This window comes from Nuphar pumila, chromosome 3 (genome assembly GCF_984573655.1).
Source record: "Nuphar pumila chromosome 3, dmNupPumi1.hap1.1, whole genome shotgun sequence".
Taxonomy (NCBI): domain Eukaryota; kingdom Viridiplantae; phylum Streptophyta; class Magnoliopsida; order Nymphaeales; family Nymphaeaceae; genus Nuphar; species Nuphar pumila.
In genome coordinates, this window is record NC_143251.1 from 5,520,800 (window position 1) to 5,545,368 (window position 24,569).

Below are 24,569 nucleotides of genomic sequence, written 5' to 3' on the forward strand. Positions count from 1 at the left end.
AATGTAGCGATATTTGTCGCTATGGCTCCAGCCCGGGCGGCAGCTATAAGGGACTCCGTTGGAGGGCAGGCACCGGGCCGGCAGCATGCAGACCCTGTCCCAAACGCCGCTGTCTCAGGCAGCGCCGGTGGCCTTCCGTACAAAATCCACCAGCCGCCCCTTCCACCCGTCCCCCAGATGGCCTCTCAAGATGCAGCGTCTCTCCCTCGTCGCCTCGGCTTCCTCCAACGACCACCCTCGGAGACCTCATCCCAATCCTTCCAAGGTCGGTTACTACTATCTTCCGATTCTTGGATGTTTCTTTCCTTTTCTTCTCGTGTTACTTCTTCGTCTTTATAGTTTTGGGCAATACCCAATTTCCCTATTGGGGGAAATTTTCATTGCTTCGTGTTAATTGTTCTTGAATCTTTCAAATTGTGATAAGAGATCGACTTTTGTTTTGGTAATTCATGGTGGGTCGGCCTTTCCCCACTTTCTTTCTTCTTATTGGCTTATTGATTATAGGTTTTTCAGTATGCGAGGGAGGAATTGAGTTTTCGATTTTACTGATTGATGGTTGGTTGCTTCAGTATGCCGTCAAATTGTAACTAGTGGTTGATCTTCGCTTTCCTTTTTTTTTTGGTTTAATGATGGGCTGCTTCATTATGCTTCAAATTGTAACGATTATATAGAGAGATCGGAAATTGGTTTTACTTACTGAATAGCAGTTTGTTCAGGTACGTGTTCAAATAGTAGCAAGACTGAGTTTTAATCATGCTTATTGAAAGTGGGTTGCCGAGTGTGTATCAATGGAATTCACGTTAACTCGTGAACTCAGAATTACAGCGGTAGGGGTTTATGCAAGAATTTAGGTTGTTCTTTTCAAATTGGTGTCCTCTGGAGAACAATGCATGTGTACTGTAGGCATTGTTAGGATTAAATTTTGTGAATACCATACATTTATGGTTGTGTCTCTACGTGGAAAATTTCGTGAAAGCCTCACTTGAAATTGCCTAGTGTTCAAGAATGTAAAGGGCTTAACATTAGTGTCCAAAATCTCAGACCATCTTTGGTTGATTTACTGAGCGTAAATTTCAAGATAGCTTAGGATTTCTATTTGTTTTGTTTTGATACATTGTACTCGTAATTATTCTACATAGAGAGGGTCTGATAATAGCTTTTCATGTTGTAATAAGAGTTAAATATTCACATTTCTTTAATGGTACAGCTGCAATGTTCATGCCTTAAGCTGCCATATGAATAATTCTAAATCATATTCTTTCAGAAGCCGGTACTTTCGAATCTTATACAGGAGATAGAGCCTTTGGATGTAAGCCTGATCCAGAAAGATGTGTCCGCAGACACAATTGATGCAATGAAGAGGACCATCTCTGGCATGCTAGGTTTGCTGCCTTCAGACCAGTTCCATGTCCTCATTGAGGCTTTCTGGGAGCCTCTTTCCAGGCTTCTTCTTTCTTCCATGATGACTGGGTATGACAATCTGTTTTTCTATGTTAATATCAGCATGGCTTTTGCTTTCTGTTATCATAATTTTTCAATTAGAGGCACTCTACGTAGTCAAAAGCGCAAGTCGGCGCCAACCCCCTAAAAGGCCTAGTTGGTGCCTAGGCATGACTAGTCGGCCTACACGGGACCAAAAAAATAAAAAAATTAAAAATAAAATATTACAAAATACATACTCAACACAATTAATGAAGCTAAACAATCAAAGCTTAAAAAAATTTCATGCATGAATCTAAATAATTAAAACATAATTACATTTTTAACAGTCAACTTCATCTAAACAAATATTTGTTTAGCTGCGTCACCTAGAGACACAAAAAATAATAAAAGTATTTAAAATAAAAATATAAAAAACATAAAAATAAGAGAAACAACTGAAACACTTAAATATTTCAAAGTACTCAAACAATACATGATTATAATATATCAAACATTATGAAAACAAATGTAAAATACCAACCTTGGGGCCCATCCTCCAACCTAGGTACCTGGCTAAGCACCTAGGCGATAGACTTGCGCCTAGGTAGCCTAGCCTGCCTAGTTGGGAGGGTAGGTGGGATTTTAACTACATAAGAGGCACTCAAGGTGCCTTTGGATCAAGGTTGTCAGACTAGGAAGCGGAAGCAGAAAACGATACGGAAGCGGAAGTGAGAAGCGATATATTTTAAAATGTATAGGAAGCGGGAAGCGAGGAATAAAAAAAACAATATAAGAATTGAATGGGAATCGAAATGGAACACAAATAAAAACTAAAATAAAAGTGTCTATTCTTAAATTTCATGACTTTTTACTGTAAAAATTAAATTTTTAACAAAATCTAAAAATGATGATTGTCAATTTAGAGAAATCACATAGAAGTGAGTGAGTGGCATGAGAGGAAACACATAAAAAACATGAAAAGTAGAGTAAGAAAACATATAAGAAGAATAGATAAAGCGTGTGAAAAGCATAAGAGAAGCTTGGAAGAATCGAGATTCCCATCAAGTGTCGGAAGCGAGGATTATCACTCTTTTGAAGTGAGTTTCCCGGAAATGGGCTTCCCACTTATCTAAGAAGCTTCTGTTAACCCTGCTTTGGATTATGTACATTAGTTGTGTACGACTAGTGACTACCAGTTGCAGGCTTCTGCTATCGGAGTTTTGCTAATTGGAATGACGGATGAGTTGCAGTCAGTAGAACTCATAATGTAATTGCTAGTTGTTAGAGAACTAATGGATCATGTGTCTATGGTTGCAATTAGGAGAGCAAGCAATATGAGAATCAATCATGTTTCTTCCTTTTCATATTTGGACACACAAGATGAAATTAGATTAGCTTCTACATATGACAAAAAGTCATGGAATTTATAGCGATCTAAATAGGTCTCTCTCAAGTCTGTCAACTATCTTCAGAGGTTGGATTAACCTAGATCCTTTCAAATTTGAGCTTTTAAACCTGTTTATTCCCTTAAATGGAAGAAAGCCAGCACTCTTCCTGGTTGTCTTGTAAAGGTTCTTACTGCAAGAAATATGTCTTATTAACAATTTGACTCTTTTAAGCAGCAGATTTACCATCAGTAGGTGATGTTGTCACCATATTTTGTTGAGATGATTGAGGATAAGTAGTTATCTTTTGTTCTACCTTCCAGTGTTTTTGTCAACAAGTAACATGTGAAGAATTGCCCTATGTGGGCCATTTATACCTATTGTTGATTGATTTAATCAATGTTGATGACTGATCAGAACCTGGTTAAGCAATCCTTTGTTGTCTATAATGGAGAAAAATTGTCTCTTTGGTCTTAACACATCCTTAAATTCAAACAATGTACCAAAATTTCAAGCATAGCTGCATCGGAGTCCATGTGACTTAATAAAACACGAGAGTGTGTTAGTTGGATCTTAACACCTTTTTTTTTCTGCATTCAGTGTATTCTTTTTCACAGGCCTGAACTGTGCCATTATGTAACTTTCCCTCCTTTCATTTGGAAAATTGTATGTTATAGTCTTTTGCACCTTGGAGGATTCATTATTTACCTGAGCTGAATTTTTGAGGATGTTCAAGACCTCAGAAATAGAGGAGGGGAAGTGGGGGGGTGTGGGGAGGGGGGAAAAGGGGGAGGGAATATGAACACAAAAAAGAAGACCTTAAATGGCCAAAATACCAAATGAATTATGCAAAGATTCTGGTTTTGACCATTTAAAAACTGCCAGTTATATTATACAATTTGAACCGGTGATGTATGAAACAGCTCGATGTGTCATATGGACACTTCATGGACACTATACGACTCTTCATCGACATAGTCAAACCAATTTCACACACAGTCAACATTGTGTCATTAACTTTATCTATTTCCTTTTATGATATTATTTACGTATTTCATATTCACTTGAGTTATTTTTCTTTTATTTGTCATCAATTACATTACATTTCAATTTCAACTTAGTTTCATTATTTGATGTTCCTAAATGTAGTGATTTAAAATTGTTGTTTCACACACACACACACACACACACACACACACACACGCACACACACACACACACACACGTAGATAGATAGATACATCTATGTGTGTGTACGGTTGTGTGCCTGTGTCCTAATTTTTGAAAATTATCATATTGTACTAGGTGTATCCACGGCCCGCTCATGCATCCGTATCTATGTGACATAGATGCAGTCTTGCAATAAAGTTGAGGGTTGCTTTCTATCTGCATTTCCGAAAACATGCTATTAGCCAGTCTAGTATCATTATGAACTTTGTTACATTATGAAAAACAATGAAGCATAATATATCTCAGAACTCAGAAGTCACATCAGCAATACTTTGTACCCTGCCTTGGTAGTGTATGAAATCAGTCATCATCGATTTGATTCTTTCTGCATCAACAAGGGAATTCGTTATCATAAAATATGCGAGCATTTCTACCCAATAAATAAGTTTCTTGTGATTACATTGCTTGAACTGTAAATCTTCCTAACTTTTTAAAATTAAATAAAAGAAAAATGTTATGCAGATTACATTGCTTGAACTGCTTTTGAAGAGGCTTCCTGTTGGCAAAAATTGATGTTGAGTCCTGTGAATATTAAGAAGCTTGCTACTACCGATTTAAGATAGTAAAGAACCAATTCTGTTACATGATCTGCTAGGAGGTTCCTACTGTGTACCGCTCCTGAGACGCCTTTTTTTCAAAGTCTTTTGGCTTTTCATTTGATGATTTCTTGTTCATTGCTTGGGTGGTTCTGCTTTCTTTTTTATTTTATACTTCATGCTGTTCTTATTACTTTAGGATGCGTATTGATTAATATTGCTTGAGTGGACTGCAAAACAGTACATGAGGGATATATAGATTTTGTGATATCTTTTTCCGTTGACGTGTTATCTTTCAGGTATACATTGCGGAATGCGGAGTATAGTCTTTGCCTTCAAAGTAACCTGGATGTATCTGAAGATTCCACTTCCGATCAGAAACAGGAAGATGAGATAAGTAATGATCGCCAAGTTGATGGAAACTTTAAATCCTTTGAGTTTCCTGGAGGAAATAATCTTTTAGTTGAATCTGAAATTTCTGAGGAAGATCCATCCTATGAGAAGCTAAATGATTTGGGACTTGGGGAAATAACCCCTGAAGTTCAGGAGTATATTCTTCGCTTGCAATCTCGCTTGTGTTCAGCAAAACGTGTAGGTGCTTCAGCCTTTGTGTCTCATTTTTCAGAGAAAATATTTAGTGGAGAACCTCTTTTGTCTTTGTGTTCTTTAGTAGATGGTTCAAGCTGCAAAATTTGTGGGTCTGTCTGATATAATCTAATTTTTGGAAGCATATGTGCGTGATGCATAAGTGAACTTTCTGCTGTTATTCTTTCTCCAAGGCAGATTTCTCTTGAAGTCATAAATCCTGAGTATAGCGTTTATGCTTACCTTCTTCCAGATTGGCTTTCTTGTGTTTTGGCTTTTAGTTTTAACAGTTGTCTAGGATCAGTTCTTAAGTTTCACTTAGATGCTTTGGCCTTCTTTGTTTTTTCTCTGTACATTACATATGGCACGCAAAAAGTGTGAACATTTGTTTATATTTGCATTTCCCTTAACTTACTCTTTTCTTTCTTCTTTGCATTCTCATTTCTTGCTTATGCTAGTCACCAAGTGCCTCTTTCATGATGATGGTTGAGAGTTAGTCTTGTGAATGTTCATTACCGATTATCAGATATCATGGCACTCATAGTAAAGGGAGAGCTAAGATACCTTACCTGAAAGAAAATGATGATAATACATGGACGTGATGTAGAGCTTTAATCTATAACTTCATTTTGTGAGGTTTAATGTTTTTCCGAAAATAATGTGTCTTGCCTGCATTTTCAAACAGCTTTTTTAAGAACATTTTTGGGACAGAGGTCTGCAAATAAGATTTCTCTGGTCATGAAATGGCCATGCCTTTCTCTGAAGTTGACCTCTGCTATGCAGCATACTATATTCCCACTTTCGAATTTTGGTTTATTGAGAGTATCTTATGTGCCTTGTTTAGTGTATTTGGTCGATTGGCTTATCAATAAGTCAATTTGAATGTGTAACAAATTTCCACTGTACCATCTTATATGATGGTAATAGTGAATGAAAGGTTCATCATGGATTTTTATAATGCATGTGCTTCTCCATGTGTAGAGACTCACCATTCCACTAATGATGAGCTTTTAAAATCTTGAATCACTTGGTAACATTCTTTGTGTGTAAGTTTTGGTTTTCGGTTTAATAGAACTTAGCATGTATATCATACCATTCTGGGTGCTTCCATTTTTCTTGGTGGATATTTCACAAAATATATGCTGTGGACGCATCAAAGTTTTGTCTTTAAAGAGGTATTACTTAAAATATGTGATTGTATTTGATATCGATCAAGGTTCATTTTCTTGGACCACATATCGATGTTCTTCATGATTACTTGCAAGTTTTGTCAACATATTGTGTTCATATATCCTAGCAATTTTGGCATATTCTTGCAGTATCTTCTCTTGACTGGTTGGTTTTACATTTTTCAACACTGGTTTCTCTAGGTCACTCTTTCGTGTTCTTATTTCTTGTCCTCTTACTATGGCTAAATGTTGATGATCTAATATTTTTGTAATACACATTTTGTGCAAAATTTATCTATTCTTGTTACAGGAACTTCATGAGATCAAAAGGAAGAATACTACTCTTCAGATGCAGCATTTTGTTGGGGAGGAGAAAAACAATCTCTTGGACTACTTGAGGTCATTGGAACCAGAAAAGGTTTACCTTTCAAATCTTATTTTACACGAATGCCCATAATATTTTCCATGGTACACAAAATTTTTGTGTTAGCCAGTGCTCATTGGTACTGCCTTCAATTGTTTGGTTTTGTGTCATGAAGATTCAGTAGTTTTTATTTCACTATTTGTATAGTTCATTTCTATATGCATTTGATTAGTTATGACTTGTAGGCCATGAGGAATCAAGGGCAGACTCCGTATGTTAAATCATGGTTCAGGAACTGCCAAGTTGGCATAGGAAAGGCCAAGTGTGAAATGTCCTACTTGAAATTCCAAAATCATGAGTATTCACTTCAGAAACGCTCAATTGGGATGAACTTCAAGCCGACCAAATCTGCCTATTCTGGATTCCATGTAATTTCCATGGGATCATGAGGAATTTATTTGGAACTATGTATTGGGCTGGAATTTGTGCATTATAATTCAACTGCTAGCCTTACAGACTTGTTAATCGCTTTCTATTTGCTTGTTTCTTGAAAATATTTTTGACAGTGCAAATCCTTTGTAATTATATGATTAAATTATTTTTTCTCTATCACTAAATATATAGAGTATGATGGGCTGTGAGACATGTTTTCGAAGGGCTATTGTTAATCACATCCCATTATGATAAGCTTTTGTAGTTTTCCTCTCTCTCTCTCTCTCTCTCTCTCTCTCTCTCTCTCTCTCTCTCTCTCTCTCTCTCTCTCTCTCCACACACACACACCTAACAGGCATGGGTATAGAGAAAGAGAAGGATAAACTGATAAAGTCATTTTTGGCATTTAGCAAGTCCAACCAGAGTCTTCATTTGGTTTCTTGAAAAGGTTGCTTTCAGCCTTTAATGGGTCTAACCAGAGTTCTAGGAAGGAAGCCTAAAACATGCTAATTTTATCTCCACAAAACAAGAACTGGTTCAGTAGACTTTGCAGAATGAAGACAAAATAATAGCTATTGGATCTAAAATTATACCCTGGATATTAGGAGTAGACATGCCTTTAGACCAAGTTGTCAACATCACACCAGACTCCTGACGGTGTAATCTTTGCTCCACAGCCTGCAACTCAAAGATGAAGTCTCTTACTTAATGTGGATCAGAATTAGGCAGTAAGATGGGAATATGTACAACAAATTTCAGAAAAAACATGTGCATAACTTCCTTAAATTGGATTGGAGGTCTATTGTTGATAGCTTGGTAACCATGTTTTGTGGAAGCATAGTAAGCAGAAAATTCTCTCATACCATGCAATTGGTTGGCAGCATAGGCACCAATAAATACACGAGAGGGACTGTATCCAAGAAAGGTATATGCCTTTTTTCATGATGAAATAGTTATGATCATGCACTTTAATACTTGGGTGTATAAATCTTTATCCCCACAACTTCAATAAAAGAATGTTATTGCTTGTAAGCATGAAATCTTTTATGCAACTATCTTTCGGATTTGCCCTAATTCTGGAGTTACCGAAAAATTATAAAAATTTCTTAATGGCAACATGACTAAGACTATGTTTTGTATTTTTATCTGCTCCGACTAAATTTTTTCTGAAACAACTTGTTTCCTGCTCTTCTTTTTGTTTTTATTTTCAGGTTGCTGAATTATCAGAACCAACTTCCTTGGAGTTGCAAGAAACAATTCACAGTGTCATCCATGGCCTCCTGGCAACACTATCTCCTAAAATGCAAACAAAGTCCCCCAAAAAGGCTGGAAATGCCAGTCTGAGGTCAACGAATGAAGATAATGCTGAAATAATTGAGAATACCTCCCTATATTTTCAACCGCTTATTTTGGTCACTCGTGATTATCTTGCACGCCTACTATTTTGGTTTGCTCAGCCCTCCATTGAGATGATTTATGAATTCTAAGTTCTGTCCTTTGTTTTAACAAAATTTATTGTTATTACCAGGTGCATGCTATTGGGCCATCACCTTAGAGGACTGGAGTACAGACTGGAGCTAATGGAACTACTGTCCTTGTCCGGAGAAGCGGATTTGAGTGCTCCCAATGGTCACGATGCCTGAGTTGACTTCTGCAGGTATATCATGTATATTCTATGTTGGTTCAGATGGACATTCTATATCTACAAGTGCTTCGTGTACTATATGCATACTGGGTGCTTTGTGACATGATGCTCCCTAGTGTATCTTATCCCCTTTATTGGGAGTTGATGAATGACTTGATCTATATATAGTCACTAGAGTGAGTACGGAAAATATGAGAACTACCATGTTAACCAAGATTTTCATAGATTTTTTGTTCTTTTCTCTTAAATTTAACCATATAGATGATTTAAATGCTTGGTTTTGTAAGAACCAGCTCTTGAGTCATCCGATTATGATGCTTAAATAAGGTTTTTTAAGGCTTTAAAATCTATGGCTTATAATCTTCATAAATAAGAATCCAAAAATCTTATTTTTTGATCGAAAACACCCGAACCAGCCATTGATTCCTAGCCAATTCACCATGCCCAGCACAATGACATGGTTGGATTTGCAAAAAAAATGTTGGAAATGCTCAGTTCACATGGCAGTTGTCATATTTATAGTGACTCGTGTATATATATATAAGGGAACCGACTAATCAAAGGAATGTATTAACCGTCCAAACCACTTAAAATTCATATTTAAATACATTTTTTGACAAATCTGACCTCACTGATGTGATCTTTTTGAACAAAAATCTAAGAACTGACTCTTATATTGCGGTTTTTTATGCCTAGATTTGATTTTTATGATTTAGAAAACTTCAAAATTTTCAAACCATTGATTCTTAGCACATTATAAAATCCTACATACGCTTGGAAAAAATTTGCTACAAGAGCTGGTTCTTAAGTTTTTTTACTATGGAGATGGCTTCTTAAGGATCATATTTGCCAAAAAACACTTTTAAAATCAATATTCAAAAGTGGCTTCGATGGTTTGTACCTTTGGGTTGGATGGTCCCCCTTTCCCCATGTGTGTGTGAGAGAGAGAAGGGGATGCACGCCCTAAGTGCACCAGTGTTGGCTGCCATTTTCCAGCAATTTGAATGGGTTTAGCATGTTCCATTTGTTAAGAACCAGTTCCTGGTTTGTGTTTCCGATAAAAGTAATGATTTTATAATATTCAAATTTTAAATAGTTGTGGGTCAGAGCAGTGTTGTCAGTACCTATGCGTTACTTATCGTATTGCCAGAAAATCGATACGATACTGACCTGAATGGGCTATTTTTAATAAATGTAAAAAATAGCTTAGAAATATTTTTTAGTATTATTTTAATGGCTTTAACACATGTCACGTTTTAATTGACATGTAATATTTTTAATTATTCATTGGCCGATTCAGAATAATTCACTTGAGAACCGGTATCGGTTGATTCAGTGAATCGCTGGGCCAAACGATACAGGTCCGATTCAGATGCTGACAACATTGGGACTGAGTTTTCAACCATTGAAAGGACATTGGGATTAGTTGATCATGAGTTCTGGATCTGCTCTCGTTACCATCCAGGCTAGAAGAGTCTCAAATGAAGGGGACAGAGCCGCCCAGGTTTGCCAAAGTCCTTAGCGGCTCTGTCCCTTCATTTGAGAGCTTTCTAGCCTTGCTGGTATCCAGAACTCAAGCCAACTGCTGAACAAGGTACTCGGCCCACACAATTCACAGAAAATCGCTGAACGCAATAGGCGTGTTGTGTATAGTGATTTTCCGTGTTTTGTGAGGGGTTTGAGTTCTGGATCTGCTGTCCATTGGCACTGTTGTAGAAAGCAACCCATTGTGGTGGTGTCATCTTGTTCTTCATGTTGCATGTGTTCTTGAAAACATGGATAAGACAAAAAGAGACCCTCTCCTTCCACCAGGTGTGTGGGTGCCTTTCACTGGTGCGGCTCCGTCACCTGAAGACTGCCTGTTTTGACAGGGAACTTTATCTTCTTCCACGGGGCTGTGTGGTTGGTAGGAGCTGTCAGTGCACGTCTCCTTGTGGTGGGACGTTGCAGGTTCAAACCCCAGTGGTACATTGAATAATTACTGGTGGGGGGTTGCTTAACCCTAGCTTGCCTTTCAAAAAAAAAAAAAAGAGAGAGAGAAAAAGATTAAGAAAATGCTGCATTTTTTAATCTCTTTCTTTATCCTTGACTTCTGATATCCCATCTTAGGGAAATTACGTTAATACTATGCTTGGACGTTTGATCTGACTTATTTGGTTAATTAGATTTTTAAGGTTTTACCTAATTCAAACATATGGTAATACGGTCGGTTGGTTGGATATTTAAAAACGGATAGATCTAGAATACTTTAGCTTAGGTTTAACGGCTTGGACCTTTTCTAGACCTGGGTTGATTCGGAACCAAATCTGACTTTGAGGTGCTGGTACTGGGTCGGGGACTCGGGGTCTGATTGAACGTACCATTGGACAAACCTACACCCAGGTCCTATAAGGATAACATAAACCAAAACTAGGACCAGGCCTTGTAGAATGATAAATTTTTAATGCCTTTTTACATTAGAAAATTGTGGTTCCTATTCGGAACTTGGGTCTGGTATGAAATTTTGTGAATGATATCAGACTCCAAGTGCTAATTGGATCCTATGGGTCCCACCTGATCCACTAATCAGAACTCGTTCTTTATTATCCAAATCTTACTGGATCTGGTACTGGTCAAGACAGGGTCTTACCCAACTCGTTGACACCCCTTGCTTTTCCTAATTCATTGTCAATCCTATGCATATGGATACCATTGAGTTAAGACTTCAGAAGAGATGGATGATTTAAACAACTTGAATGTAGGCATTACTAAATCCTATAGATTCAGATTTTGCATAATCATATTTGGATCCACACTTTACCAAATCCAGATCTAATTGCTTCTTTCCCTTATAAGATGTAGATCTAGAATATCCTTAGCAAATCTAATTAAATGGTTCTTGGTCCGTTGGGTTTTGAGCTGAGCCTGATCCATTAGGATTGAAAATGGACCAGATGTGGTTGGATATCCTATCCAAATCTGACCTATTATTTCTAAATTTGGATCCTTCAAGTAAGATCTAAAATGTGCATTCAAATCAGTCTTTTTTTGTCATGATGCGGAACCCTCACCAAAGCGAAGGAAAACCCTGTGGGGCCTCACGACCACCCTGCTTTACGTGGCCCACCTCTAAAAGTCATGGATACACCCATGTGCCAGCAAGGGTTTGATCTGGTACCTTCATCAAATCAGAGTCATATTCACTTATTAAGATTATTTTCGGATTCAATTCAGTATTTCATGCTGGATTTAATTTGGATTCAGATCAAAATTCGATCCAATTAAATTTTTTACATTGATGAGCATGTTTATGGCATGCTTTACTGGATCCAGTATCACCACATATGGTCTGGATCCATACTCAATCTCAGATAATCAGATTTTTTTTAGGTTCAGACTCAGACTTTGATCAAATGCACAAAGTTCAGATTCATTTTCGGATCAGGCAGGATCCAGCTCGTATCCGATCTGTCTGTTTGCAGCCCTACTCTCCAGTAACGTCCACGGTAGTGGATAGCATTTACAGTATTTTGGTGTTGAATCATCCAAATGGTCATATCATATCCCATCCCAGTAAATATTTAAATTGAAACGAATTCTAGAAAATTCACGTAGTGAGTTTTCACCTGCCATTCAAGGACTCTCCAACCTTCTATCAGCCTCATTCGAACTTAGAAGTTGGAGGCTGGAAATTAAAATAAAGAGAGAAAACGAAGAAGGTGGCTCCACTTGAACTACAATTCTCAATCAACTTTAACTACCATTCATGCCAATTTAGACTGGCAGATTGCCTCCTCTGCACTTCTATCTACCATTTCCCTCCTTTCATTTACCAAATTAGGCACCAATGGACAGACTGGGTATGAGACAGAGGAGCATTATTCATTGGGTGGAAGCCACCGACCCCACATGCACTAGTTTGGTTGTTCCTTTTACAATATGGATTTGTTGCATGTAAATTCCCCAATCTTCGTTTTGCCACAATTGAGAATCAATGAGTTTGATACCTAAGTTCCTGTTTTTCTCACTTTGTTTTGTAGTTTGCTTGAGTTTGAGATATGGGTACTACGGTTCATCCAAATTGGTCCTTGGACCCAATTCATCAAGGCTGCTACAAGCTAGCTCAGTCTTTGTGGAACAAATACAAGTGAAGGATGAGGCAGAGAGAGGGTTGATGCTCTTTGGATTCTCTGAGAGACCACAGTTGAGCTATGAAGCTAATTGGACTGTTTCTGAATCTCTGTTCATTCCTGCCTACTATCGCCAGGTAAACAAATTTTCTCCATTCTTGGTCAATGGTTTTCAAACATTAGTGGATATTTTTTTCTTTTCTAGTTCATTACGTTTTTTAGATCTTTTTTTCAACTCCACTGATTGAGCAATACTTTTTTCTTACTGCTGAGTTTCTAGGATCTCTTTATTTTCTTCCCACTTCAAGAATTTCTTTGTTGACTTGTTTGGATACTTTTTTCCAATCAGTAATTCTCTAGAATCCTACCACCAATTTTTTTTAAACATTTCGTTTCTTTGTGCATTATCTATTATTTCATTCTTGGTGTTTAGATTATCCATTGTTTTCCTGTCTTTGGTTTATCTTATCCTGCTTGCTCTATTATTCTCTCTATAGGCATTAAAAAATAAGGGTTTCATTAATCTTGGCAGTTTTATTTTTCCTTTTTTCGTGGTAAAAAAATGAATGGTTCTTGATATTTCTTTCGACCACTTTTTGTTTGTTGCGATCCAAATCTGAACTTGCATCTAAGCTTTTAAATTCTAAGCATGTTAAAGGGGTTTGACTTGATCTTATCACTTCTGCCTCCTTCAAATATAAACGGTTCTAGAAACTTGTAAGAACCTTCTACGTGTAGTTCTGTATATGTATAGAGAGGTGTCCAACTGCGTTAAAACAAATAAATAAATAAGTATTTAACTTAGAAAAGATGGAATTGTTTCTTTCAATTATGTCAGCAAAGTTTATTTTTGGTCTTGATAATTGTTAAAGGAAATACTTTGGGTGCAATCTTTTCAAAAAAGTGAAATATTTTGGTGTTTTTGTTACTTGATCACTGGCTAATCCTAAATCACATAAAAGAAGCAGCCGCATTCATGACAATTTTTTTCTTTTTTACAAAATTTTCCAAAGTGGCGTCACATTTCAAAGATTTAAAATTTGTTTGGCCACGATATTGTACGTCCAAAAAGCCAAAGCCATCTCTTTCTCTCTCTCAAAGATACGTCCTTTTTTCTCTTTTTTAGTTTGATGATTTTACTTTTATCTCGATATTAACATGTTTTTTTAACCTTTTTTTATATGTATACTTTTTTCAATGTTTACATATTTATTTAATTTTGTAAACCTTATATTTGCTTGGTTCTTAAGATTTTTCTGTGAAATTTTGTTTAATTTATCAGAACATTTTCCTTGATGAAATCCTGATACCGAGATTCGTGACATTGCTTCCCCCCAAAGGAAGCGTCTCTATCTTAGGACTTGCCACAACCCTTATGTTATGGCAAGTATTGTCGTTATTTTGAATTCATTCTTGAAAAAAAAAATGCAATATTTTCAAAGTATTGTCTGTTTTGAAAATACGCACATTTTTAACATGATATTGGCTGATACGAAGTTAAAAACACTTTTTAAAACTTTTCTATGATTTATATCTTTTACAATTTTTAAATTTTAAAAAAATTTATTTAAATTAAAAAAAGTGCAATATAATAGTCTAAGCCTAACAAATTGGCCATGCTAAACACAACCATAGTGACAAAAGTTTTTATCGGCAATTTCTCGTTTTTCAAAAACTCGTGAGAAATTGAAAAAATTCCATAAATTTTGCAATTTTTTTGGGCAAAATCTCGGCAATAAAAAATTAATTAAAAAGTATACAAATTATTTTTATAAGAAATTATTAATAAAAAATATTTAAAAATAAAAATATAGGACTTTTTTTTGCAATAAATAGCCATTTAAACTGTAAATACCGCGTTTAAATCACGGTATTTATGTTTTTTTCATAAATCTTGCGATATTTTGAAAATCTCGCAAGAAATTACCGTTTTAAACTTTCAGGCAATTTCTCGCAATATTATCGCGAGATTTTCATAAATCTCGCAATATTTGTCACACAACTAGGCAGCTGAAAACAATTTGCACCATTGAGATTTCAGGTTGATTGTACCTACAATAGTCTGACAGCAAACATGTTCTTATGGAAACATAGAAGGTTAGGCATGGCTTGCCTTTTAACGAGTATTGTCAGAATCGGTATCGTCCCTGAATTGATTTACAAATTAGATTCATGGAATCGGCAGATTCTTATCTTGAACTGAATCAAACTGAATGGACCAAATTTTTAAACAGCAAATGACACCTGCCACAATTTTATTTTATTTTTTGCTTGCCGAAGTGAGGAAAACCCCGGATGAGGCCCACGACCACCCTGCCTTAGGTCGCCCACCTCTAAAAGCTATGGACACACCCGTGTGCAACAGCAGGGTTTGATCGGGTGCCTTCATCTCAGCACCCTCATAACCACCCTGTTGGCCACACCTGCCACAAAAATATTAAAAATATTTTGGTGTCTTGTACATTTCTGTCTGATATAATATGAATCGGCTGATTGGCAGCATTGCTTTTAACCCATCTCTCAGGGCTTCTCTGTTTGGTTAAACAAAGGATCGACGATTGGAGCGAGATGGAACGTATTGACGCCGGAAACTGGTGACCCTCTAGTTGTCTTGCTCAGAGGTGCGAAGGACAAAACTAACCTTGTTCTTTTTAAAAAATGACTGAAATATCCTTAACTTGGTTGAGTTGGTTTGAACTTTGAAGGTCAGTTTGTGACGGTTTTAGTTTTACTGCAGGAGAAAAGAACTACAAGCGATGGCTGCGAGATCCAAAGAAGGCTGTTGTGGTTGACTCTTTTCGTCTAACCAATGGTAACTCTCTTAAGGGTATTCTTGTCATTCTGCATATGATGCAAATCTTTTTTTTTTTATGATGAAGAACCTTGGTGAAAGCGAGAAAAAACCCAGGTGGGGCCCCCACTATCACCCTGCCTTAAGTGGCCATATCAAACGCCATATTTGGTGGTTAGGATCCTCTTGGCTTCGCCTTTAAGCGGACAGAATTGTGTAGAACAGTCTTGTTTGAACACTGCTGGTCGGGTACAAAGGTGTTCGTCACAAGTCAAGTTTTTCTTTGTGTGTGTCTTTATATATATAGGCTTATTTTACATCTGATTTTATATGGCTTGTATTTTCTCAAAATTCCCAATAAAACAAGATTTTCAATGCCGAGATCTGTGGCATTGGCTGAAAGAGCTTCAATACTAAGACTTGGACAAGCTGCACCATCACGTTGAGTGCTTGGGTCTAACACTCAAGCCTTATCGGCCAGCTCAGTCAAAGTCAACATAGGCTTGCTTTGTTGAGGAACTAGAAGCACGTTTTGAACTCAGTTTGAATTTGGTCAACTTTGTGAACATCATGCTAACCAAGACCTGATTACGAATTCTGTATAAAGGTTGTGTTTGGAAGCGAAAGAAACATCACCAAATTCATGGATTCTAATGCTTCACCTAGTAGAGGGAGCATTGTTTTTGCCCAAACACGACCCATCTTCAATTGTTATAAAGCTTCCTGAGACTGTTTTACCTGATAATCAAGGGCGTGGCGAGGTGAAATACACTGTGGGAGTAGATGATGATTACTATATCGGGGCCGTTAATTTACACTCGAGGACCATTAAAGCGACGATGGCCGTTGATATCACATCCATGGTGTATGATACGAGTAAGGCAGAGACCCAGTGCTCGACCAAGAACGGGCTTTGCAGGCTCAAGATTCTCTTCCCCAATATTCGCTATGCAGTCCTAACCACGCCAAAGGATGTGACGGTATACATCTTAATCAGCAATGCTTTACAAGGTTTATATTTTCACACACACACACACACACACACACACACACACACACATATATATATATATATATATATATATATATATATATAGTCGCTAGAATATGAGAACTATCGTTTAAAGTGAGCATTTCCAATGCTTTTTTGCAGGGAGACTCTAGTGTTTGGTATGTAGAGCTTTCTTATGTTTCTCGAGTGGTTACATACATCCTAGTATTAGGTAGGTCGACCCTTTTTCTTGGTTACTTGATATCACATACATTTCTTCTCCAAATTTTAGCTCTTGGAAAGTCATGAGATGCATTTTATGTGAACTGATGCAGGGCTCTTAGTTGTACTCATATATCTTTTTCTGAACTACTTTGGAGTCATAGAATCAGACAGAATCGCTCAAGATGTTACAGAGCGTGAAACTAGTCCCTTGGTTCCTCCTAAGAAAACAACCATAACTTTGTATGGGGCGACCGACAAGGAAAGCGACTCGGGCGTAGGCAGCTCCTCTGAGGACCTATACGATGGAAATATATGTGTAGTTTGTTATGAAGAGCCACGCAACTGCTTCTTCGTCCCTTGTGGCCATTGCGCTACATGCTACACCTGCGCACAGAGGTATGCAGTATTGGACTTGGCAGTAAAACTTTCATGTTTAGCATCAAACAAGACGAGATCAAGTTCATGAACTCTAACATTTCTACCGCTGATGGGAAGATATTTCACAGTTTATCAACTTGGCAATGCTTCTTTTGAAGCCAGGAGTTCGTGAACTTGGCCAAGCTTTGTCTGTGTCAGACAGCTTTAAATTAGACAATTTTTTTTTAACTGAAAGTTCATTCTTTTGCCCTTTTTTGGAGATCTGATTAGGTGATTTTGTGATTTTATGAATTACAGGATAGGGGGTGGTGACGTTAAACCGTGTCCAATTTGTAGAAGGCCTATTCACAAAGTGAGAGGATTGATTAGCCCCTGAAAGAATTTCCATATGAATCTTATACCGCACATAAGAAATTATGTTCTCCACTTGGTTCTCATTCACCTTCCATTCTACGTTTTTCCCCCCTTGAGAATCAAGTCGAGGTTTAACTTCCAGATTCAGTGAAAAGATTATGGCATATTTTGTATTGCTGTGACATCAATGTAAGCTAGACTTTCAATTCCACTAAATTCCCTGAATCCAAACATATTTAATGGAATTTAGCAGAACTTGTCTCGATTCATGATGACCTCCCGAGAAGGTCAACTGTAATAGGTCCCTCATCTGAGAACAAGCCCATGCAATCCATCCAGCATGTTGTGTTTGATGATGCACTATGCCAAAAGACAACAGGAAGACGAGCTCATGAATTGGCAAAAACCGATTAGTTAGATGAAAAATGACTAGATGCAGTGTCAATTCCAGCTAAAAAAAGGGTTAATAGGTTACTCCATGGAGTAAGTCACTAATTTAAATAATTGGAGAGAGGGAGCATTACCACATCAGCATATAAATAGGTAAAAATTTGCAGACATTATTCACAATTCCTAACAAATACATCACATTTTTTATAGGCCATATCACAATTTTTATCATAGAATGAGAAAGGATCTAGCAATTCTGCTCAAAGAACAGCCAATACGATTGATATGTTCCTGCCAATTAACACCAAGATAGAAAACGATTGCAGTTTCCAATCAAATCCAAGCTATCAAGTTACAGAACTTTGTTAAAAACAGCACGCCGTAATCAAAACCTACTAGAATTGTTCCATTATATTCTTAAATTGAGTACTTGGCACACAAAGAAGCATATAATGTCATACAAAAAGTACCCATGGTTTTGGCACCACAAGACGTGTAGATAAAACAGATCAAACCATATACATGATCAATACTGCAGATAATAAAAAGGGTTTTTTTCTACAATAGTCCCAGACAAATCCACCCTAACTTTTTGCGTTTTTCAAGAAAGTCCTTAAATTTTTATCAACCATTCCCTAAAAGCAGCCTTCAGGGAGGGCATAACCATCCTAACATTGAAAGAGGTAAGGATCTTTTTGAGAAATGTAAAAAGGGATGGATTTGTCTACAAACCTATCAAATAGGGATGATTATGGAGAAAACCCTAAGATAAAATTCCATGCACTTGGTACACGGTCAATGTGAGCAATCAATCCAATTTTAGAACATTAAGCAAACCCCATGATCTAAATGAAACAAAAATCAGCTTTAAACTGAAATTAAGAGAGAATGTTGTTCTCCAGCTTTTGAAGATGGTGAACAGAACACCAAAGTTCCAAGATATAGAAGCAACTAACATAACTGGACATCTCTCACCTTCAGTATAATTTGAAATCCTCATTACCCCATGTGCGGTTGTACAATATAGTCCTTTTCAAAAAATTTGTGATTACTGTGGTTCATAATAAAAAATATAGCTGACAGACACTGAGTCTGGCGACTGTGAGACTATCTACATTACTGAGACTATGGAAGATGAAAAAGGCACATCGACACTGGAATTATGACATCAACTACAACTTAGTAATCTTAAAAATGAAAATTTCCATTTGTATTGGGTGGGTGCTCTCCTGCCGCATTGGAGAGACGTGGCAACAGTTTTCTCTTAGCTGAAATAGACACCCAATTGTAGTTAACACCACTGAGGAGAAAACACATTTTTGCATTTCCATAGAGAATATTTACTTTTTGTGATTACATGAGCTCAAGAAAGAAAATTAATTATAGATTACATTAAAATATTAAAAAGCCAACTACTAGTCATCCATTACCCCTACCTCATATAAACAACTTGTCGTATTTTTCATTTCCTTAGATTTTTTCCCCATTTTGGACAACTTAGCAGAAGCTTTTAGTGTCATCAACGGCTTGCGACCTGTTGCTGCTGCCTGCATTTCAGCACCCTTCTCAGACAACTTCCTTTTTCGCTTCATCGGGACATTCAGACTTGCATCCTCTGCAGAAAAAATAACATTATTAGTAACCACCACATGACTGATATTCCTTAAGGACAAAATTCCAAGATATCTAATTCTAATGTACAGGATGTAGATGACGTTTAAGATGCCATAACACCATCAGTGGATAAACATAATCAATAATGTGGTCCAAAGCCTGGTCAACCCTGTAATGACAGCAGTTCTGCCATTCCATATGGAAGAATGGCCAGCTCCATACACGCTGCCGAAACCACCATGAATGTTTCAATCTTGCTGGAGCTGAGAGGATGAGATTACAAAAGAGAAGCTATATATTTCACTGTACAGATGTCAAGGTATGATTATGAGATCTGGAGAGTCCTCATCAGATCTAATCAGATAAATAGACAATCTGGTGATTTTCAAATATAACCCATTAAAGTTGCAGAAATATCCAAACTTGATTGCATGTCAATGTAGATCAGATCGGTAAGGAGCTAACAGGATTTGGACCTAGTAAAAACTGATCAGACCCAGGTCTCAGTTTGGGAAGACTCCAAAGCTGACACTTCTAGACCAAATTAACTCAGACGTTATATCTAGATATAAAACTAAAGCCTGTAACCCCAATCTAACCACCATTTACCCTTATATATATATATATATATATATATATATATATATATATATATATATATATATATATATATATATATATATATATATATATATATATATAATCAGACAACAGAGAGATTTGTCAAAGGCTATATGTAGATCAGAAGTATGTTTTTACCTTCTGTAGGACTTGTTTCCATGTTTGTCTCTAGCCCATTCACCCTCACTTCCTCTGAAAATGGTGACTCAGAATGAGTACTCTCATCTAATTTTGAAGGGCATCCAACATAGTTATCCTGTTTCTCTGGAGAATCAGGCAAAGGTATTGCAGGCAAAAAACATAGTTCTTCCTCTCCATCTGAGTCACTAAAAGCTGAATCCTTCTCCGTGGTCATAATATCAACTTCTTCATCTTCATTGACTTCTGATGTTTTCTCCTGCATAATATCATTCACATAAACAGCATTAACTTTTAGAAATGCAGAAAACAACAATAATCACTTCCAACCAATCATTTTATAATAACCTTCTCTGTTTCAGGCATCAAATCAAATTCATCTTCTCTTTCTACATACTCCTCATTTTCTTCAAGCTCTTTAAAATCAGGAGCAAAAGCACTCCAGTTTTCAGTGTGATCTTTGGCCCAGATATACACCAATCCAGACATGGAAACAGAAGCCACCAGTGGCTGCAGGGGATGCCATGCGAGATCAGTCAATGCTTCCTTTGGACCTTCAAGCATTTTAACGAGGTGTCCTGTTCTGGCCCAGATATATATCTTGTGTTCTCCTTTGCTAGCTGAGGCACCAACTACCCACTCTCCATCACCACTGAAGAATGGAACCTTCCATTGGATACGTGTAATTGAATCCTGAAACTCGCGGAACAATGTCAAACACTTGGAACCCACCCATTTCAGCTTATCGATGTATTGCATTCCTTCAGAAACTTCACTAATTTCATCAAGTGCTCTTGATGCCTCCCGGTGAGGAAGATGATTTTCAAAAACACGTATGGTACGATCATTTGAATTTATGAGTAAGTATTGCCCATTTCTACTGAAAACAATATTCTTAATCACAGAGCCCCCAGGAACAGAAACAACACCTTTCACTTTTCTATCATTTGTATTCATTATAAGTATCTCTCCTTTGGAATTACCAACATATATTAAATCTCCGTGCTTATTGAAACTTGCGGATGATACGGTAAATGGAGGAGATCCATCAGCAAATTTATTGCGAGGATGTGGTATAGAATCACTGCCAGCATCGGGTGCTGAAACTGGAAGGACAGTTGTGCTACCAGTATTCAGATCAACAAGAACAGGCGCAGATGCAAGGGGGCAAGCCAAGCACATAGATGGCCTTGAAGAACCTGGATGTAGCCGGGCATGAAGTGTGTTTTGCTGCAAAGGCACACGGGTGATCTTTTCCCCACTGACAACATCCCAAAGTGTTAGAGACTTGTCAACAGCAGCAGCAAGGATAAGATGTCCATATTTTGACCAACATACACTTGTTATGGGAGCAACGCAATCATTATCACGAAGTTCCTTAGCAATTCCCCTTGTTTCAAAGTCCCAGATAACACAGCTCCCATCAGCACAGCCAGCTAGACAGGCATTAAATAGTAATTCAGTAAATGCAATGCAATCAAAAAGCACAGGCCACAATTCAATAACGGCATTCTCACATAATATTCAAGAGTTATTCACAATCTAGAGGACAGACAATTGCAATATAGATTAAACAACACATATGCATAAGAACACAGTAAAAGTGTCATGCATGAGCATGTAGCATGATATTCCTGACTCTCCAAACTAGCCACTCTCAATGTAGATATTTTCTGAAATCACGACAAAATTTCTACAGTATTGCTACACCAGCACAAAAGCACCAAGTTCTGTTGATATAAAGAACCTAAACTTGCATCAATACCAACAAGATACATCCTCATATAAACAACCAAGCAGCATACACCAATCTTTGCAAAATGGGGAATGCATAGATGCACCTGCTCACCCAAAAAGGTAGGATAAGTCAGGAAATTAGTTTTAGGTGTACAATGAACGTTCCCAACTTATCCTGATAATCTGGCACTTCAATAATCCCTTAAGAGGATATCGTTCATGCTTCTTCAACATGATATGAACAATGTAGGATAAGCATGCGATCCTTGTATACTTATGAGATATCTCAACATCTATTTCATGTTGAACAGTAGCCTACGTCAGTAACAGATACAGAAAAACACAACTATGGTACAAAGAGAGCAAAAGCTGAATCCCGTCACCTCTTCTCCTAAATATGGAGATAGTCCAGGGTCGAATAAGAAATCTGGACTGCTTAGAGTCGCAGTATCCTAACTGGGGCCTCTCAGGTTTGAATTTCACTGGATGCTATTCCCTAGCTTGAGCATCAGGAGATTAAAAAGGATGGTCCAAACTAAGCATCCCAAAGCACCAAACCGCAAAACATTGTGCAAACTGAAGCCTATATACGATACAAATTTCATTCCTGTATCCATAACACAGTGCATGCACAAACTATTCCTCAAAATTAAGCATATTCGCAAGATGTCAGGTTCGAATTTCATTGGGGACTGTTCCCCAGCTTTCACTATCATGAGAAAAAGGATGGACGAAGCTGAACATTACAATACACCGAAAAACACAAAACCATTGTGCAAAATTGAAGCATATAACATACAAAATTCATTCATGTATTCATGCCACCGTGCATGTACAAACTATTCCTCGAAATTAAGCACATAAACCACATAAGAAAAGACTAATCACACGACCAAAAACTTCCATCGAAAGGTGCCAAATTCCCGCAACAATTATCCACAAAATTAATGTGAGCACACGATAAAGAAGCACTCGCCGCATACGTACCCGCAAGAAGAGTCCCTCTGCGATTGAAAGAGATGCACTTCATCACGCCATGTTCAAGATACTCCTCGATCACCTCGGGGAAATCCCCCTGTAACGGATCTGCATGCAAAACCAAAGACAAACAGAAAATTTAACCCCAAAAAATCAGGAAAAGAGGAGACCAACGAATACATGATACAGCCAAACACCAGAAATTCTAGAACGAAGATGAAAATCTAAAAAAACACGGGAATTTACCGATAATGGAGACGTTCATCGTCGTCAAAACTGAATCTTTCAGGCCTAATCAGATCGATTTCGTCTAAAAACCGGCGAAAAGGGGCCTATCGGTGGCGAGATCGGGACGCCATCCCCGCAAGATTCGAGCTCAGAATCGCTTCCCTTTGCGACGTCGATCTCGCGACGGTTCGGGCACTGATTCAGAGACCCACCGAGCTCCGATTTTTCGAAATCTAGAGAGGGAGGGAGAGAGAAATTCTCGCTCTCGATTTTCTCCACTTCCCCGCAGAAACCCTAGGGTTTATGGATGCCCTTCTTTTTCCCCCTTCCCGCTTTAACTCCACCGAAATTAACAAAGAGGATAAATTGTCAATGACGACCATCAAACATACCCAAGGAACGACCCGAATCGGTTTTGTTTCGGATTCTGTTTATGCTGGCTGGACTCGGTTAGTGAGACGTGGTTTGTTAAGGATGTAAATGGGTCGGACATCCGACCCATCAGGATGTGTTTGATCACGTGTGTCTGCCACGTCCGTGTGGAACGGTGAAACACTCTTCCCCATGTTAAGCTGAGAAAAGGATTCGAAACACAGATTAAAAAAAAAAACGGAGGAGGGGGTTATCCGTCAACAGCGGTAAATGTTGCATGTCTATATTTAATGTCCCTCCTTTTTTGCTTGCTATTGAGCAACAGATTTTTGATTGCCCCTCTTAAGAGCTTTTTATTTTTTACTTAGGTCTCCCTCTTCAGCTATCGTGTATCTCCTTTAATGCTTGGAATGCTACTCTCTAAAAAATTCAATCTAAAATCTTCTTTTGACATGCTTCATACATTTTCATTGTTGAGCACTTAATTTTCATCAGACATGTTTTAACGTCTATCACAGAATTCCTTATGTCCATGTTCGTGATGCCCATTGAAGTGCACAAAAAACTCTCTCGCTTACTGACAAATTTTTTTTGGTCATGGTGCAACCTCCAAAATAAGCGTGTCATCTGGTGGGTTGAAATTATTTGCCTCTTCTTAGGGGTCGGACGAGCTTGGGCATATTTGACTCCCGAATGAGAAGTCTCATCCTTGTCGTGAAACAAAGCTAGCTCGCGCACCAATCTGGCTCTCCGTGTGCTAACTTCCTCATCGCTAAGTACGGCTCCTTTGAGTCACTCTACTTGGATCGTCACTCCCACAGAAGGCGCTACGCTTCTCCGTTGCGTCGGTCTTGGATCAAAGCATGGTCAATCAT

General features: G+C 37.7%; 4 protein-coding genes across 7 annotated transcripts; 3 read left to right on the forward strand and 1 right to left on the reverse strand.

Annotated features, from left to right (window-relative positions):
- Positions 1-34: 34 nt before the first annotated feature.
- LOC149841736 (uncharacterized) lies at positions 35-8,939 on the forward strand. Of its 4 annotated transcripts, none has more exons than XM_089998672.1 (7): positions 47-265; positions 1,265-1,470; positions 4,873-5,164; positions 6,638-6,745; positions 6,937-7,119; positions 8,335-8,570; positions 8,652-8,939. In XM_089998672.1, the coding sequence occupies exons 1-7, from the start codon at positions 86-88 to the stop codon at positions 8,764-8,766; spliced, it is 1,320 nt and encodes a 439-aa protein (XP_089854798.1). In that variant the 5' UTR covers positions 47-85; the 3' UTR covers positions 8,767-8,939. The 4 variants fall into 4 exon arrangements, with proteins under 4 accessions (XP_089854800.1, XP_089854798.1, XP_089854799.1 ...); XM_089998673.1 differs by having other exon boundaries at positions 8,335-8,542; XM_089998674.1 differs by lacking the exon at positions 6,937-7,119 and having other exon boundaries at positions 35-265.
- A 3,799-nt stretch (positions 8,940-12,738) lies between these two features.
- LOC149841737 (E3 ubiquitin-protein ligase APD2-like) lies at positions 12,739-15,767 on the forward strand. Its single transcript, XM_089998514.1, has 4 exons — positions 12,739-13,014; positions 15,402-15,498; positions 15,615-15,689; positions 15,757-15,767. Exons 1-4 carry the CDS (start codon positions 12,742-12,744, stop codon positions 15,765-15,767), a joined length of 456 nt encoding a protein of 151 aa, XP_089854640.1. The 5' UTR covers positions 12,739-12,741.
- Positions 15,768-16,392: 625 nt separating this feature from the next.
- Positions 16,393-17,832, forward strand: LOC149841738 (E3 ubiquitin-protein ligase APD2-like). The gene is made up of 4 exons (XM_090001136.1): positions 16,393-16,648; positions 16,822-16,891; positions 16,995-17,280; positions 17,560-17,832. Exons 1-4 carry the CDS (start codon positions 16,508-16,510, stop codon positions 17,636-17,638), a joined length of 576 nt encoding a protein of 191 aa, XP_089857262.1. The 5' UTR covers positions 16,393-16,507; the 3' UTR covers positions 17,639-17,832.
- Positions 17,833-19,310: 1,478 nt separating this feature from the next.
- Positions 19,311-23,667, reverse strand: LOC149841739 (protein RBL-like). Its single transcript, XM_090001137.1, has 5 exons — positions 23,341-23,667; positions 23,104-23,202; positions 20,728-21,815; positions 20,380-20,638; positions 19,311-19,621 (listed from the first exon to the last, which is right to left on the reverse strand). Exons 1-5 carry the CDS (start codon positions 23,357-23,359, stop codon positions 19,422-19,424), a joined length of 1,665 nt encoding a protein of 554 aa, XP_089857263.1. The 5' UTR covers positions 23,360-23,667; the 3' UTR covers positions 19,311-19,421.
- Between the last annotated feature and the right edge of the window lie 902 nt (positions 23,668-24,569).

Excerpts from the sequence above, each read along its gene's own strand:
- LOC149841736 (XM_089998672.1), top strand. The coding sequence starts at position 86 with ATGCAGACCCTGTCCCAAACGCCGCTGTCTCAGGCAGCGCCGGTGGCC. Across the intron at positions 1,471-4,872 it reads CTTTCTTCCATGATGACTGG|GTATACATTGCGGAATGCGG; the intron begins GTATGACAATCT and ends GTTATCTTTCAG. Across the intron at positions 5,165-6,637 it reads GCTTGTGTTCAGCAAAACGT|GAACTTCATGAGATCAAAAG; the intron begins GTAGGTGCTTCA and ends TTCTTGTTACAG.
- LOC149841737 (XM_089998514.1), top strand. The coding sequence starts at position 12,742 with ATGAGTTTGATACCTAAGTTCCTGTTTTTCTCACTTTGTTTTGTAGTT. Across the intron at positions 13,015-15,401 it reads TTCCTGCCTACTATCGCCAG|GGCTTCTCTGTTTGGTTAAA; the intron begins GTAAACAAATTT and ends CCCATCTCTCAG. Across the intron at positions 15,499-15,614 it reads TCTAGTTGTCTTGCTCAGAG|GAGAAAAGAACTACAAGCGA; the intron begins GTGCGAAGGACA and ends GTTTTACTGCAG.
- LOC149841738 (XM_090001136.1), top strand. The coding sequence starts at position 16,508 with ATGGCCGTTGATATCACATCCATGGTGTATGATACGAGTAAGGCAGAG. Across the intron at positions 16,649-16,821 it reads CCACGCCAAAGGATGTGACG|GGAGACTCTAGTGTTTGGTA; the intron begins GTATACATCTTA and ends GCTTTTTTGCAG. Across the intron at positions 17,281-17,559 it reads TGCTACACCTGCGCACAGAG|GATAGGGGGTGGTGACGTTA; the intron begins GTATGCAGTATT and ends TATGAATTACAG.
- LOC149841739 (XM_090001137.1), bottom strand. Across the intron at positions 20,639-20,727 it reads TGATGCCTGAAACAGAGAAG|GAGAAAACATCAGAAGTCAA; the intron begins GTTATTATAAAA and ends GATATTATGCAG. Across the intron at positions 19,622-20,379 it reads GGAAACAAGTCCTACAGAAG|AGGATGCAAGTCTGAATGTC; the intron begins GTAAAAACATAC and ends TTTTTTCTGCAG.